Source organism: Glandiceps talaboti, chromosome 16, assembly GCF_964340395.1.
Source record: "Glandiceps talaboti chromosome 16, keGlaTala1.1, whole genome shotgun sequence".
Taxonomy (NCBI): Eukaryota; Metazoa; Hemichordata; class Enteropneusta; family Spengelidae; genus Glandiceps; species Glandiceps talaboti.
In genome coordinates, this window is record NC_135564.1 from 11,811,896 (window position 1) to 11,828,918 (window position 17,023).

Sequence of the window (17,023 nt, forward strand, 5' to 3'; positions counted from 1 at the left end):
TCATGTGGTAGATTCTATCTGTTGGTCTAAGTGTACCACCGCTGTACTACTTCTATTTCCATCAAGGTTTGATATTGTCCTTTCTGAATTTGACACTTTTAAATCTTCGTGTTGCACATTCGGTGGCTTTACTAACTCGGATCTCATAATAACGTCATCCGAGGCTAGATTCACTCCTCTTATGCGACGTGACTTGGAGAGTTCTATTGAACGCGTGGTTTGTTTTTCTGCGTGCCTCATTGTGCTTCTGTGGATTGCTTCTCTAGAGTTCAACTGTGGTTTGAACATAATCACGTACAGTTTCGGAAAGAAAATACACATCAACATTCCTGTACTTGACACCAAAATAACGACAGATTGCGACATAGCTTTAAGTTTACCGTTAGTCCAGAATGATATTGGAAAATATATAGACCAGACACTGAAATACAAAAGCATTGCAAATGTAATGAATTTAGCTTCGTTGAAGTTGTCCGGAAGTTTACGAGCCCGGAAAGCGAGAATTAGGCATACGCCAGACATAAACCACGTGTACAAACTTGACGCTATTGCAAGACCTATCGATGTTGGCTTACAGTGTATGTAAGTAAATGTCTTTGAAATTGCATCGTTTTGTTCTGGCACTGGCGGCGCTAACACAAGAACGACAGTAACTAATGCAGCGTGAATGACGACAAATATGAAAACCATGAATAACTGTAGACGAATCCCAGCTAACTGTTTACGTTTGAGAGCAGAGTCTAAACGAGCCTGGAAAATTGAAAGTAAGCGGTACGTTTTGACAAACAAGATTGCGACGCAGCCGGTATAAGCAATGCCGTTTAAACTTTGTATCATGCACAGGAATTGAGTTGGCAAGCCGAGATAAGCAAGACATCCGAAATAACATAAGATGAGAAAAAACAGCATCAAGAAGCTTAGTTCACGGTTTGATGCCTTGATAATTGGCGTGTTACGATGATATATATATACTAAAGTAGACACCAGAGTGAATGCAATTCCGCATACCACCAGGACTTCGACGACGATTCCAGCTGGCTCCAACCATCTCAGATAATCACGATGTTTTTTGACGCACAACGTGTTGTTGGCATTTGACCAATAACCCACAGAACACGCCGTACAATATATAGCACCTTATTGAAGAAAAAAAAAGAATATAAAAAATCAACTAAGTACATTAAATTTGAAATACCCAACATACTGATATTGACTATAGTATACAAATTGCTTAATATTTGCTGCATAATTCATTGACTGTGTGTTAGAAACTAGTATGACGTTGCAGTTTTGATAACTTTGTCAAATTTGATTTGACGGTTCCTAAGGGTAATATTTTCATATATTCATAATTCATGGTAACATATGATATAAATTAAGTGAGAATATCTCCAATTCGATGATAATATGTCGGGTTTTTATCAACAATTTCGCAAAGTACAAAAAGTCGTGCCCCAGAAACTCAAATTATCCAGCATATATTTTTTCTCTCTGAAGGTTGTTGTTACCATGGTTATTGATTGAAAGCGTCTCTACAAAACTATTCCCATTATTACCGGTCGATGTATTGTCTATATTTAAAAAACCGTTTACCGAGAAGATAATCATTTAACTTGAGTGGTAAAGCAATTACGACAGGGCCGACGCTTGTTGGAATTATAATTACAGATATGTTAATTTTGAATAAGTTCGTATAATGTCTCTAAGTGACTACATCCGTGAACTACTGTAATTGATACGTTTCCATGGCTACGTATGCATACCTGTAGTATTAGATATTTCCCCGTCAGCACAAGGTATGCATTCAAAACAACAAGGAGGCTGTCCATCGAGAATTACTTTCCTGGTTCCGAGTGGGCATGGCCTGGAACATACTGACTCGGGAACCTGTGAAGATATTCCAGTGAATATTATTAGAACCTAATGAAGTTTATATTTAGACGCACGTTCTATGTATGTGGTGTATGTGGTGCATATGTGGGAATTATGTCAAGGAATTACATACATTCTCAAGCGAATGGAATGTGTTGGTTCTGTTCATTGCGGCACACTTGAATGTTTAATCGGGCTTTTTTTTAGAGATGTCAAATGTAACTGGCACTCTATAAAGATGTTTTTAAAAATGCCGTTTCGCAGTTAACCGACACATGTACTATATAGTGTTTATATAAAGGAGAGCACACCCTTTCTTCTGTTCTATATTTTGGTACTGCCCAACGAAACGAGTCAATTGTCAGAGGTCGTTTTGTTAAATTGAGTGCACCACCATGGGAGCAACTGGCGCGATTCGGGCACATGGCAACTAGAGAGGGCGGCATGCATAAATACGATTATTACATGATATCCTTATGATAAAATGAAACATCCTGTAATTATGTGTTTCTACACACTGTAGACACTGTCAGGGAAACGATTTTCCCACTCTTTTGTTTTTGTGGTTACTTCTAGACCCATTTGTTAAAAAGTGATTCACCCCCCTAATCCCCCCGGCCCTCCCCTCTTGTAATTACTGAAGGCTCCCTAAGACTTTATATAAAACACGATTCAAATGTTCAAAATATTGAAGAAAGTGTCAGATCTAGAATTTCGTTCAACTTTGTGATTCGTGTACAAGTTCTAGAGGCCATTGTTTATAGCTTTCTGAAATTATGAAACATTAAATATGTCTGAATTTAAGAAATTAGACATTTGTACAAAGTCATGGAATATGGAACAAATACATTGAATGCTTGAAAGTTGTGTGGGTGTTCAGCTGATCAGGGAAAACCAGTAATTGCACCGTGATTACAAGGAGTAATTATCGACACTTTTACTTATGGAGACTGTCATAGACGTAGGGACTTTATAGAATATAGCTGAGAGTAGAGGGCACGGATGCCTACAGTCTGAATGAATCCATTCAACTGCACTATTTTGTAAGTCTCATCAAAAGTTGCTTTTAGATTCGTGTAGATTGACAAATGGGAAGCCATCTTTATATCTCCATACCTGTTTTGATCCGTCATTCCACAGTATCAAATCTTCATTTATCTGCAGTGCATTGCCAGTAATGCCTCCGTCAAAGATACCAATAGGAATCAATTTCATTTCACCGTCCCCACTTCTTTGCCAATTATTAATGTCATATCTCCCCTTTCCCTTTTCGTTATCTTCTAAATTGTAGTGAAGGCCGTCAGTTCCGGTGAAATTAACCTCTTTGATGTATTTCAATAATTGCCAGGGTTGAAAGTTGTGAATATCAAAACAATGTGTTGTGTTTTCATGTTGTACGTCACAGCTAGCGAGATTGTGAAGTGCCTGTGATATGGCCCGGATAGCTAGGTATACGTTGTACGTAATTCTGTAACTGGAAGCTTTGTAAGCCGGCGTTTCATCGAATTTATGGTTATCAGCACACACGGGCAAATTATCTGAAGATGCTGTACTGCTCTCTATGGTGTGCAGGTCTTCCGCTGTATCTGTCGTTGTGTCAGGATCAAATTCGACACTTGAAGCAATGACGTTGGAGTCATTACTTGTCTTCTCATCTGTCGTCTCAGCACTCGGCTGTTGATTCAACGTGGTTATTGTGTTAGTGTCAACAGTTACACCAGGGGTAGATACACTAGGCTTAGTTTTAGTAGTGATAGTGACACCAGGGACAGTTATATTAGGTGTAGATACACTAGATGTAGTTATGCCAGGAGTGGTTGCGTATAAACCGGGGGTAGTTACACCAGAGGTAGTGACACTCGGGGGAGTTACACCGGGGCTACTTATAGTAGATGTAGTGACACTAGACTTGGTAATGTCAGTTGATAGCGATCTTCCATCAATCTTTGTAGTTACAGTTGAGCGAGACTCGTTCTCGTTAAAAGGTGCCAAGCATCCGAATGCTTCCTGCCATAATTCTTGTAGAAATGTATTTTGATGCTTTTCTTTAAAAGGTGATATAGTCTTAAGATAGTCAGCGAATCCTGGTATCTCTCCCTTAGATAGTACAATACCCAGGGTGCCATCTACCAAGTCATATACATCACGAGCGATGTCGCTGTTGTCGGACCACGTCTCACATGCTAACCAGATTCGATCTGAAATGACAATAGAAAACATGTATTGTGTGGTAATATCAATCTGATGTACAAATTACAACGGGTACTTTACTGAACCAGAAGGATTAATACTTGGACATTCTTTTAACTGTTACAGCAATTTTGTATTGGACAGGGTCACAATATCTGCATCGGACAGGACCACAACAATTCTGTGTTGTACAGGGTCTCTAACAGTCATTTTATAAACATGGTCCATTTTATAACATTCTTACCCTCCTTATATTTCAACAAAAGACACATATAACTTCACACAAATAATTAGATGAGGTGGTGATGGAACTAATGTTATTACAGGTTTTACATTTTGACACGATGCTACCGAGTATTGTCTAATATTTGCAGCCTACAAACACTATTTCAAAATCAATGTTTATTGCATTAAAACATTAGCATACAGTTGTATGGAACGTCACAAAACATTTCCCAGAATAGCTTGGCTAACAGAATGAATTTGACATTTCGAGTCAATTATTTATACTACGAAATATATATATGTGACACTAAAAGGTTTCACAACTCGTGCTGTGTTATGAGATGCACTCATGTTGTTCAGCTGAACGAATTGCATAACAACTATTCTACCGATGAGACGTTTACACAATTTCATTTTTACCTCCTTGTTTATTTTCCCTTATAATCCTTGCAGTAATTAGTGTTAGTATTTATCTATATTTGGTTTTTATTTCATTTCCCTATTATACTCCACTTGTAAGTCCTAAAGGGGTTTGAATATGCTAAATCTCTCTCTCTCTCTCTCTCTCTCTCTCTCTCTCTCTCTCTCTCTCTCTCTCTCTCTCTCTCTCTCTCTCTCTCTCTCTCTCTCTCTCTCTCTCTCTCTCTCTCTCGTTTGTTTCTGGTGACTGAAGTATATCCAATGCGCTGATGATATCATCAAACTCCTTCATTTCATGACTATCCTTTCTTACATCTTCAATGCATTTGAAGAGACATACGTCATCAATAAATCTCTGGAAATGAGCACTTTATTTCTAATGCCAGATTACAATCGTCAAGAAGTAAACATAGTTATAATACACGTACATTTGTCAGCTAATTAATGGAGACACAGCAATGACAAGATCCTAATCACAATTCGACGTCGAATATTTCTGGTCAAGATAATATATCTTTATATATTTAAAGACTCAATCTCTTTAAATATTTAAATATTCAATTTGCAACAACGAATTATTAAGGAACCGTATTGACAATGTTATACTCATCCAATATTTAAACAAGATAATTTACAAAGGATGAGAAGCTAAACTTTGACAAAGCGCAACTGTACCATGTACCAAGCGAATGTATTTTTAATTAAGAGGTATACGGTTAAATGTGACAATACACGAATGAATAAGATGTTTCATTGACGTCACCGTAAGTTGCAAATACACATACATGAACACTGAGACAGATGCTACACACAAAGAGAACCAGATGCGTATGCACAAAGACAGATAGCGATACAGATACAGATACAAATACAAATACAAATACAAATACAAATACAAATAGATAGATAGATAGATAAATAGATAGATATATAGATAGATAGATAGATAGATAGATAGACAGACAGATACGGATAGATAGATCGATAGATAGATAGATAGATAGATAGACATAGATAGATATATAGATAGATAGATAGATAGATAGATAGATAGATAGACAGATATGGATATATATATATATATATATATATATATAGATAGATAGATAGTTAGTTACAGATAGATAGATAGATAGATAGATAGATAGATAGATACAGATAGATAGACAGATATGGATATATATATATATATATATATATAGATAGATAGATAAATAGATAGATAGTTAGTTACAGATAGATAGATAGATAGATAGATAGATAGATAGATAGATAGATAGATAGATAGATAGATAGATAGATAGATAGATAGATAGATAGATAGATAGATAGATAGATAGATAGATAGATAGATAGATAGATAGATAGATAGATAGATAGATAGATAGATAGACAAGCAAATGTCTTGTTCCACCAATATTTATCAGTAAAATATGACGTCAGTTGAAGTGCTGAAAATGATGACGTTCTTGTCGGGTGTCTGGTCTTAATTTCATGTTTCAATACTCCGAACCTTTTGCCAGAGGAAACCTGTACCTTAGGTAAGCTGTAAACGCTTTTCAGTTCTAATGTCTATGCAACAGTTAGACGTTTAAAAATGACAAGTCGACCTCATCAGTTTGTCTGCCTTTGTATAATAACATTCTATTAAGATATGTATTCAATCAATTATTATATTGCTCATTCAATATCGTTAAAGTTATTATTGTAATATGACGCTTTTTTACACAATAATTTTTGGTGCCAATATTAGCTAGTTTGTTTACATTCAAAACGATTAATCATCTCGCCTTTTGATAAATTCGATGTCAAGAATTAGGTTCAAAATTGTTATAATGGCTTTCATGTATAAGAAGAAAAAAAGGTTGCTGAGGTGATGTTTGAGGTGATATTTGTTCTCATTAATTGGTGCACATAGAATAATGATCTATTTAGTTGTATCTTGAAAAGATGATAAAATTGAAATATTTGCTATTGATGAATACCCCGTTGTAAAACGCCTGATAATTGACTGGAAAGTCGATTAATGATTTTGTAGTAAATTAACTTAATGAATAGACTATTAACATGATATATCGTTTTTTATAAATTGATTAAATACATTCATCGAAGAAGAATGTAGCCAGACTGATCAGCGGTAAAATTAGTTAATTATTATACCATCAATTCTTAGGCCATTCATCATACAATATTGGTGCCGTTGCGTATGACATCAACACATTCATGTTATTTAAAACGTGAACATGTCTTGGTATTTGATATTGAAATCACAAAAAATGTTTTGTTACAAAAGTCTTATAAAACTAAATAACAATGTATGACTGAACAGCTGATAAGATTTCAGTACATCCGGTTTTTAAGAGTTATTTATGCTATACAATATTATAGTAGTTGTACTAAACACTGAAGTAGTGGGGATGTGTGGCGTGTTCGGGTCATCAAACAAATGAGATAATTAAAATTCAGATAAGTGGAGTTTTACAAAATATTGATGACAAATTAACAACACTGTCAATATTCCTATGTGTCGCGGTAGCAATGCACTTTAGAACAATGAAGGTGTTAAATGATATACTACATGTAATTGGTCATCTACTTAGTGAAATCTATTAAACCTGTTTGAGATAATTAGCTACGTTTCGCCTTCGTGTATCAATTAATATACCCACACAACGCTGTCCCATGAGCATGGACATAAACTATACACCAATCCTGAACTGTACTATTAGTTTTTAGCAATATCACCGTAATGTTAACACTTTCAACTGCACTGTATCATCTAATTGCCTGTCATATCGACCGAATGCTTATTTCTTTAAAACGTTGTCTTGGGCGGATATGGCTAATTACAAATAATGCAGTCGCTCTGTGGAAATAGATATTCATATACATTTTACATCGTAAGTGTATTGAAAGTATGAACATTTTCACACTTGAAATGCTTTTCATATCGTGTTTATATGAGTCTGTTTTATGCAATGATCTTTCAGTTTCCGCGAACAAAGTAGTTGCTCTTTACAACAGGAAATATATGAACTGTAACATCGACGGTTCTTCACCTTAGGCATGACGTTTGAGTAGGGAAGTTGGATTGCCCTGAGTTCAAAACCACGGGTTGTGTGACATGGCGCCGACAAGCTGTCTACAGCAGGCCTAAATCACATAATCTTCTCCGTTGTTGAAGCCAAAGCAGGACTTAGTAACTAATACAGTAATCGAAAAGCAAGTCAGGTCTGTTTTAGGTATCGTGGTACGAGACAATTTTATGTTCAGAGATCAAGTTTTCCAGCTGTTATAGTACGACAGAATGGGAGATACAGAAACATTGACACCATGTTGGCATGTTTGATTAAAATTGAGATCTTCATGTTTTTTTTTATCAAAACGGTTTTCATTCTATAAATCATTCACATTATATATTCAATATATATTTTTTTTCTCCCAGTTATGTTTTCAGTCATCTTAATGACTGAACCCTCTTATTGTTTTCATTCGCAATTTACAATGTCGGGGATCAGGCTAGACTAGCTGTAAGCTATTTCTTGACTCCCCATTTACCCTTCTCTCTTTTGATTTTTGTTACCATTATTTTGTAATCATTTTGTACGATTGGGTAAATAAACCACTTAATATTAATATCAAAACATTGGTTTATCGAATGTGACGTAATTAAACGACGTACTACCTGTACACATACACTTATCACATTCTCACTAGTTTTTGAATCAATGGACTAGATAGATGGGAAATTATACAATCGTCTATAAAAGCCACCTCTGATCATAGACGAAATCTTGTTTGAACTATCTTTATATCAAAACATAGTTTATGAATTCGATGTTGGCATGTTTGTCGTCCTTGACAATAGATAACGGACAAAGCTTACACTCAGCCTCGTCACCTTTCTTACCTGTGATGTTCTGTCTCTTAGCTTCTTGAAGAATTAGTCTCATGCCCGATGCCTGGATGAACGTGGCTATAACTTTGATAGAGGGATCTCTTCGTAGATGGTCAACAATCTCACGAACTTTCTTCTCCGAAGGGTGAGTCGGAAGCAGTTGGCTGAATGCGACGCAAACACCAAACTCTTCCACGTCATCAATAACTTGTTGTATCCCAGGTCGTCCGTAGTCATCATCTGTGGCGATTGTGGCTATCCATTCCCATCCAAAGCGTAGAATGATTTCTGACATTGCCCGTGATTGTGATAGATCACTGGGTATTGTTCGAACGAATGATTTATAACGTAATTTATTACTGAGCAGGACGCTGGTAGACCCGTGACTCATGAATGCGATGTTGTACATACCGAATACGGTGCAAGCAGCGGTCGAAACGGATGAACGAGATGCACCAACCACCGCTTTGACTGACTCTTCACCGAGAATCATTGGCGTTACTAGATCAACCGCTGTCTCAGCAGACGGTGCCACCGACCCACAACTATCACGTATGTCATAACCTAACGTCACTTGAGGGAGAAAATTGGGATCATTATTGATCTCCTCCAATGCGAATATCATCGCCTCAACTAGTCGATACCCTTCATAGAAAAAACTTGAACAGGTGTCCTCTATTGGACCTGTAGTCAGACTGTCGTCTGCTCGTATCAACTCAGTGTGCAGTGGAAACATCCCGCCAATGATGACATCACCTGGTTTGAAGATTCGTCTGTTCGAAGTAGGTGCAATTTTAACTTCACCATCGACTAAACTACCTAGGCAACAAGTTGATAAAAAAGTCAGTAGAATTCGAAAATCTCGACTGGACATCATGAAAAATATTGTTTTTCAGACGTTCTCGTTTCAGTATGTTATCCTCTTCACTTATCAGTGACTGATGATGCACTGCTGCAAAGATCAACGTCTCTCCTTTTTAACACATCTCAAGTACTTGAAACAGGCTCGTGATCGCACAAGGCATGATTGTGAATGGACTGTCAATCATTTTGCCCTTATGTACTCTCCCAATGTATTCAAAGCTATACATACTATCATATTGTTCACCAACAAGGCGTACGCACTCTACTGATATGTATAATTTCAAATGACACTAATCTATTTGATAATTCTACGCATGCGTAGTATGTCGATCTTTGGTTAATAGATAAAACATACAAAATATTGCAGACCATTGCTGACTACCAGAATTACTCTTTTGTATTTTGTGAATATGAATTTTTAATTTCATATTTCCGTACATATTATGTTGATGTTAATTTTGAATCTACTTTTATGCATGATCCACATTTTTGATGAATGTAAAACAATGACAAAAAATAAACACTTAAATAAACAGATAAATAAATGACTAGTTGAAATAAATAAACACATAAATAAACATACAAATCAAATGCTTAGATAAGATGATTGTTTTTTAATGTACTTCATCCTAGTTGCATATATGGCCCATACCACATCGACATGATTCCAAGAACTACTGTCATGTCTGTTCAGTTGTGTTATATTAATTTACCGATTTTTTTTTTACTCATCATCGCACCCACACATATTACAAAATGTACCTTAGGAATAATTAGTAAATGTATGATACTTTATTGATGAGCTTGTGAACCCAATTGGAAATTTGAACACATTAGGAATGACCCTGTACAAAAATGTATGCAAGACACACAGTTGCCTTGGTAACAAAGACAAAAAAGGTACCAGGTGTTCAATATGAAGCCTGTTCTCCTTCGCGATTTGTTTTTAGAGAATATGTAATAATTTCTTCCTTAAGTTTACTGTTTCCATATTCCGAATGTAAAACCTGGCATTGTTTGCTTTCAGATTATCATTTATATTCTGCATTTAAAAAAAGTACAAAACATTACACAACGTATAGCTTTTTCTTTAAAAAAATAGCTTTTTTAACATTTCGTTCTTTTCATTAGCATTTATGCAAGCTACCTCTTTTCTCACTAGTTGTTTAATGTTTCTTTTCCAAAGTTATTTCCATATGTGCAAACAAATGTTGTGACCATCAATATTATCAAAGTTAGTGGCGCCAAAATGTTTCCCATATATGCTATAATCACACACTATGTTTCAAAAGTAATTTTGTATCGATTATATTCAGTTTATTGATAGTATCTGTAAATTGTCTTCAGAACCACTCTACATTGTATAATAACAAAATAAACGTTCACAATCTTTTGGATCCGTCACAACAATAATTAGAGTGTGTTATTTTCCCAACAGACGTGATATCAATTGTCGTCTTATAAACTCGCTCTCCAGGTCACCGATTTCACAACAAAGGACTTCTCACATTTTCAGTTTAAGGACAGTTATGTCATTATTGGTCAATGCTAGGGTAATTGCACAGCGCTTTCAGTATAGTGTTGTAACTTGTAAATAAAGTGCTATAAAATATTCGTCATTATCTGTTTATCAGTTGCCATTGTCATTATCAGTTGATCTTTCCAATGTAATGTATAAACAAGTTCATATAAGAGACAGCAAGACTACTACTATTTTCAAATAAATCAGCTTTAAATAATAGATTCACTACTCCTGCATCAATCTTTGAAGAAAAGACATTCATCATAATAAGAAGCTTTTCCATGTTGATTTCCACAAACGATCTGCTCTCCTGGGGCAATGTAACACGGTGTCCATTAAGGTTATCATTATTTAAATAAGGTTTTACCAGTCAAAAAATGACATAGTTGTACGATGTATTTGAGACCATTCGCGTCCATTTTTGGACCGCAGTAAACATAAATTCAAACCACCCTATGCATGAACATCGTGTTTAGCTATTTATCTTTCAATTTTCATTCCCTAAACAATTGCCCACCTACAATTCAATTTTTGAATCTACGTCAGTTACTTGTAACCCACTTTCCCTTTGCCTGTACTGCTTGCATCGCCCTAAAGGAAGCAATTAAAGGAAATTTGCAGTAAGGCTTATTTCTGCCTTCAGTACACATGTATTGATTACTGCTGTCAACTTACAATCCCACAAGTATTACAAGACAAAAAGATGTTGGTGAATGTAATGTTATCACAACAGGTTTTCACATAAAACACTTGCAGGAAATTTCCAAAAAGTCTTAACACATATCAAGTGCAGTGAGGCTTCTCTACAATTTCAAAGTTGAGTTATTACCGAAGTGCTATTTCAAATATTCTGAAATCACATGCAACTTGATAGCAGTAACAAGTGTACTACGTCTGACCGGACTTTTTGCCTCTGGTAAGGAGAGGTAATTAAATGGCGATGTGTGTATATGTCTGTCTGTCTGTCTGTCTGTCTGTCTGTCTGTCTGTCTGTCTGTCTGTCTTTCAGAAAGTAGGCAATATATTTTATATGCATGTGTTACATTTAACTTGGTGTATACATAGAGACAACAAAGCACATTTTTCCTGTAAAGCTCATTGCTGTTGTTTTTTTTAAATTTAATTTGTAATTAACATAATAATAACATATCATGATATTAGGCAATAAGTGTCCTTCTAAGCTTGTTAATGTAGCTTTTCATTTTATTTGCAAAAACTTAGTAGTTATGCAAATGACTCATTGCAATGTATACATCATGGTTCAAATTTCATATACTTAACGGCGCATGCATTGACGATAGCAAAGTGTATTTGCCCCACAAACAAGTTCAACCTTTTAAAGGCAAGTTTCCGTTTTTATCTCAAGGTATTTTTCTTTCCATTAACAAGCCTTGTTGTGTATGCTGCATCAATTATGTAAATGATAGCATTATTACCCCATCAGTGTAAAATACGATTTAATACTTAACACATTACTTGACAAAAGGTAACATGATATTGTGACATTTCATCACATTTATCAATGCATCATATGTGTCTTAAATATTGTATGAATTGGTGAAAAGGTTTAATTTTAGAAAACCTTTGTAACATACGACTAAAGTTTTCAATCATGTCCACATTTGCGGACAAGTGTATCTAATTTACTCACGCATCTATTCTTCAGTGACATTTCATAGGGACCTAATATCATATATATATAACTAATTCAGTGCAGTGTCCAGAAGAGTTCTTCCAATAACCTTTGACGTGCAAGATTCTCAAGTATACAATCAATCGAAAAATTAAATATTACATACAAAACACAAAACATATAAAACAAGCAAAGAGCATATGCAACAGAAGTTCGTGCACGCTATAATCTTTAAAATGTTACAGTTTTAAGAGCATAAAAGCTAATATAAATGGAGATGCAAATTCTTTTCTTATAAGGCTGCAGTCTGTTCCATAAAGTAGCTCCCGCGAAGGAGTCTTGTTTGCCTTATTCAGTTCTGACCTTGGGGATGTAAATATTGCCATTATTAGCATACTGGTTAGTATTGTGTCTTAGAGTGGCACTATTTGCATCCCAAAGATCAGAACTTTATATAATCAACGTATAGATAAAAACCTACGATATGAAGTTGAGAAAATACCTACGAATTGCAGATTACATTTTGTACTCACAGAAATCATAGCAGACTAATTGCTAAGAGGTTGCATTTGTTTGGTGCATAGGTAATTATTTAGTAATCAACGCGAGTGTCTGTGATCAAGGAATATTATATAATCATCATGAATATTTACTTTGTGTCGGTGAAAAGGTCAAATGTCACATCAAATATCAGAGATACCATGAAAATGTTTGATAACGTATATTCATACCTACGTAATTTGACGAATGTTTGGCTAAGAAATAAATTGTTCTATTTGACATTTTGACTGTGATAAATAACTTTTTTTATGACAACTGAATTAATAGGTATGAAAAGTTGAAAGAGGTATGCTTATAACGTCATTAAACCATTTCCCCCAACCAATAAACCCTTTGATGTTGCTGGGTTTTTTGTTCTGTAACACCTACATTTGGGCCGGGTGCCTTGAAGCCCAACCTATTAATCTATTAATCCCGAGAGCTTTCGTCTCTTTCTCTATATCTGTTACATTTCACATTTAATTAAGTTCCCCTTGTATCAGTTCTTTTTCAAAGGAAGAGAAGATATGCATACAGAGGGTAAGTTCTTTTGATAGTCGGAATTAAATTCTGTTAATAAGGAGTCGTATGACCTGCTATGATTCCTCACACTCAAAGTCAAATAAAGAAAGGGCGTACAATTAGTTATTTTTTCCGGTTGCAAACGCAATTTTACCATAATGTGATGAATTCAATAGATCTGAAAACACTCAGTGTAATTGGTTTCATGCTGAAACATTTACTACCACTAGTAGTTCTGGCATCGTTAAGAAATCGATCACTAATGACTAATGCGTGAATAAATAATTTTCCTCGAGGACACGGAAACACCTAACGTTTATTAAATATTGATAGTATTTCATACCCCGTGATGAATATTATGGGATATTAACCTAGTCTTGCTAATTCTAACCAATTGCCATGTCATACGTGGTATCAGTTGTTTGTGTAATCAAGTCGCAGAAACGTACTATTTAGCTTGAGAACTTGTTACCGTTTGTTTTAGTAGCACAGTCTCGAGTGAAACCAATCGCGTCTATCGCACAATATCAATATGTTGAGTACAGTTGATAATTATAAAGTTTTCGTTGCCAGACAAATTAGACAGTTGAAGTAATATCATATTAAATATTTTTAAAAAAAAGAAGAGCTGTGTATTATTTCCATATCCTGTCCAACGTTGAAGTAATACATTAAAGTAAAGAACACCCGGTAATATCACTATGAACATGCTTTACAATAACGTCAAATGCAATTAGTTTAAATTTCTTAATGATTGTGGAATGCCTTTATTCATGGCTGGTGGTCTCGTTATGTAATTGCTAATGTTCATCTTCGTCTCAATGGGGTTTTTCCAACATTTCAACCTGCACTAGCTGCAACTGATATTTTTTCATCAAATAACTGAGATACATTCACTGAAAATTGGTCAAGTTCTTATAAAAAGGCATTGTATCTGTTCATAAGAGGTCAATATTATCTGTATGTAGTGTAGTGGCAAGGTTAAATCTTAAGCGAAAGCTCGGTTTTCAATCTGTCATATTAATATTTTACTAGTTGTAACTGGAGTATCAGTTTTCAATCAATTAACCACAATATATTCAATGAAAAAAATACCAATAATTAGACATTGTAATGTTAAGCAATGGTCGATATTATCCAGACGCAGTACAGAAACAGATTGAAATGAAATCGCGATTGTCGTTGAGGGAGCTGATTTTGGGGTGCGGACCCAAAAATCAATTTGATATTATTTATCGTGTATATAGCTACAAAAAATACGTTTACCCATAGTTGACGCAATACTTTTCGTTGTGGACGATATTACGAGTAATTCATTGTACCTAAAACAAAACATTTAAAAAAAAAGTTCAAGTTGCAGCTGGTGCAGAAGTGATGTCTTATAAGAAGTTGTGTTTAATCTATAATCGATATTCTAATCATATAGATTGGTCTACTATCCCGAAGACGTCAAAGATAAACAACCTTTAAATTTCCTGGGTTTTTTGGTGCAAAGGGGAAATGATAACAATTCTCTTTTCTGCGCCAAATTTGATTATGCATGAAATTAGGTCAAAAGTGAGAGTCAATGTGACGTCAACAATAAGATACATATACGTCGTTTGAATTCTAAAAACTGGTGAACACACAGCTTTAATAATGAGCTCAATACTTATACATAGCACTCTCTTGAAGTAATGAAAACCGAGGTCAATACATTTCAAATCTAGAAAGGGCTTCTTTCATGTAAATGTATCTAGCAACGATATTAATATAAATCATTTATACATGTCAACAATACGTATACATTTGTTTAAAAAGAAATGCAGAGATATAGGAAAACTCACATTTCATTGAGAATATATGACAGGTAATTTACAGGAATACGTTATGCTTTCAGCTCACTGGGGATGTTATCAGAGTACTACTTCACTTCTACGATTTGTATGTTATCTTCCAAATTTCTCATCTTTCGTTTCTCAGCGTCATAGATATTTCATTATACTATATAATACTCGAGGGATATTCAACACACACAAGAAAACATGTACATATGAACTCGATAAGTTAAAGAACAATAAAATGCTTCAAGCATAGAATGATGAAAATGTCCTTTGCGCCTTCAGAAATCGTACCATTATTCTGTTTTAAAGATAATCAGCTCTGCGTTTAGTTTGAAATTAACAAAAAAAAAACTTCGGTTTCTCATTTAGTAGGACTGAAGTCTGACTGCCAGGCTGTTTTGAATATTGCAACCTTCTTCTCCCGCAACTTATATTTTTCCAGGTGGCATCACTCTATTCCAAAAAGTCGAAGCGTCAGAGTTTATTGTCGAGTTATCTCTTGAGATGATTCTATATATGTGTGAGCGTGGTATATGTGTGTGTACAGTCCGAAAGCAACATCACATTTCCAGTTACCCAGTAACAGGTTGCAATTTAAAGGTAAACAACTTATAGCTATATAATGAATTGATTAAATTACTGCATTTACAGAAATAAATAAACTCGTGGATCGTGTGATATCCCTGTTTCTAAAGATTAGGGTTTTGAATTTGAAGCTAATTCTGTATTCGATGTTGTGGCCTAGTATGTATTTAGATTCAAGAGCTAGAGACCTTATACTGGAAACAATTATTTTACTGTATAACCTTTATACATGATAAGTACTTCATTCTTGTCTACTGCATTTCTGCATCAGTTACAATGTATTTCTAAGAGCTAGAATTCAAGCTAATGACATCAACAGTGCATGGTAGTCGGTTTCTATTAAGAACTCTTCATATCTCTAGGATGGAATCTGTTCCTTACTTAAACACGAAGCTTGTCCACAACACAACACAACACAACACAACACAACACAACACAGCACAGCACAACACAACACAGCACAGCACAGCACAGCACAACACAACACAACACAACACAACACAGCACAGCACAGCACAACACAACACAACACAACACAACACAACACAACAAATCGAGAGATTCAAAACCGTGCTTTCTCTCACTATACACTACCTACAGATAACAGTGACCACTAATTTACAGATACGATGACTTTTCATATGTTTGAAATTGACCAATTTTAGTGAATATGTAGTTGGTATATTGATTTTAAAAAATGCCTCAGTTGCAGCTAGAGCAGATTTGCGAGTAATAAAGTAATGACAAAGGCCAATTATGTCACGTCTGTCTGATATACGTGTCTTCTGATGGTAGTCGCCATTTGACAAAGTTAAGCTAAACGTGGAAATATGATGGATATCCAATTAACGCTGTTCGTGCCTCAGAATTAACAGGTATTCAACCATTCAACTGTTTCTGTTTTCAAGCACACTTTAATAGGGGTCACA

General features: G+C 35.2%; 1 protein-coding gene across 1 annotated transcript; it reads right to left on the reverse strand.

Moving 5' to 3' along the window:
• Positions 1-9,479, reverse strand: LOC144447111 (extracellular calcium-sensing receptor-like). Its single transcript, XM_078137016.1, has 4 exons — positions 8,618-9,479; positions 2,989-4,070; positions 1,764-1,887; positions 1-1,136 (listed from the first exon to the last, which is right to left on the reverse strand). The coding sequence occupies exons 1-4, from the start codon at positions 9,477-9,479 to the stop codon at positions 1-3; spliced, it is 3,204 nt and encodes a 1,067-aa protein (XP_077993142.1).
• Between the last annotated feature and the right edge of the window lie 7,544 nt (positions 9,480-17,023).

Bases quoted from the DNA above. Each gene is read 5' to 3' on its own strand.
- LOC144447111 (XM_078137016.1), bottom strand. From the start codon at position 9,479: ATGTCCAGTCGAGATTTTCGAATTCTACTGACTTTTTTATCAACTTGT. The intron at 1,888-2,988 runs GTATGGAGATAT...ATATCTTCACAG, and splicing joins GGAATGACGGATCAAAACAG to GTTCCCGAGTCAGTATGTTC. The intron at 1,137-1,763 runs GTATGCATACGT...TTCTTCAATAAG, and splicing joins GGAAATATCTAATACTACAG to GTGCTATATATTGTACGGCG.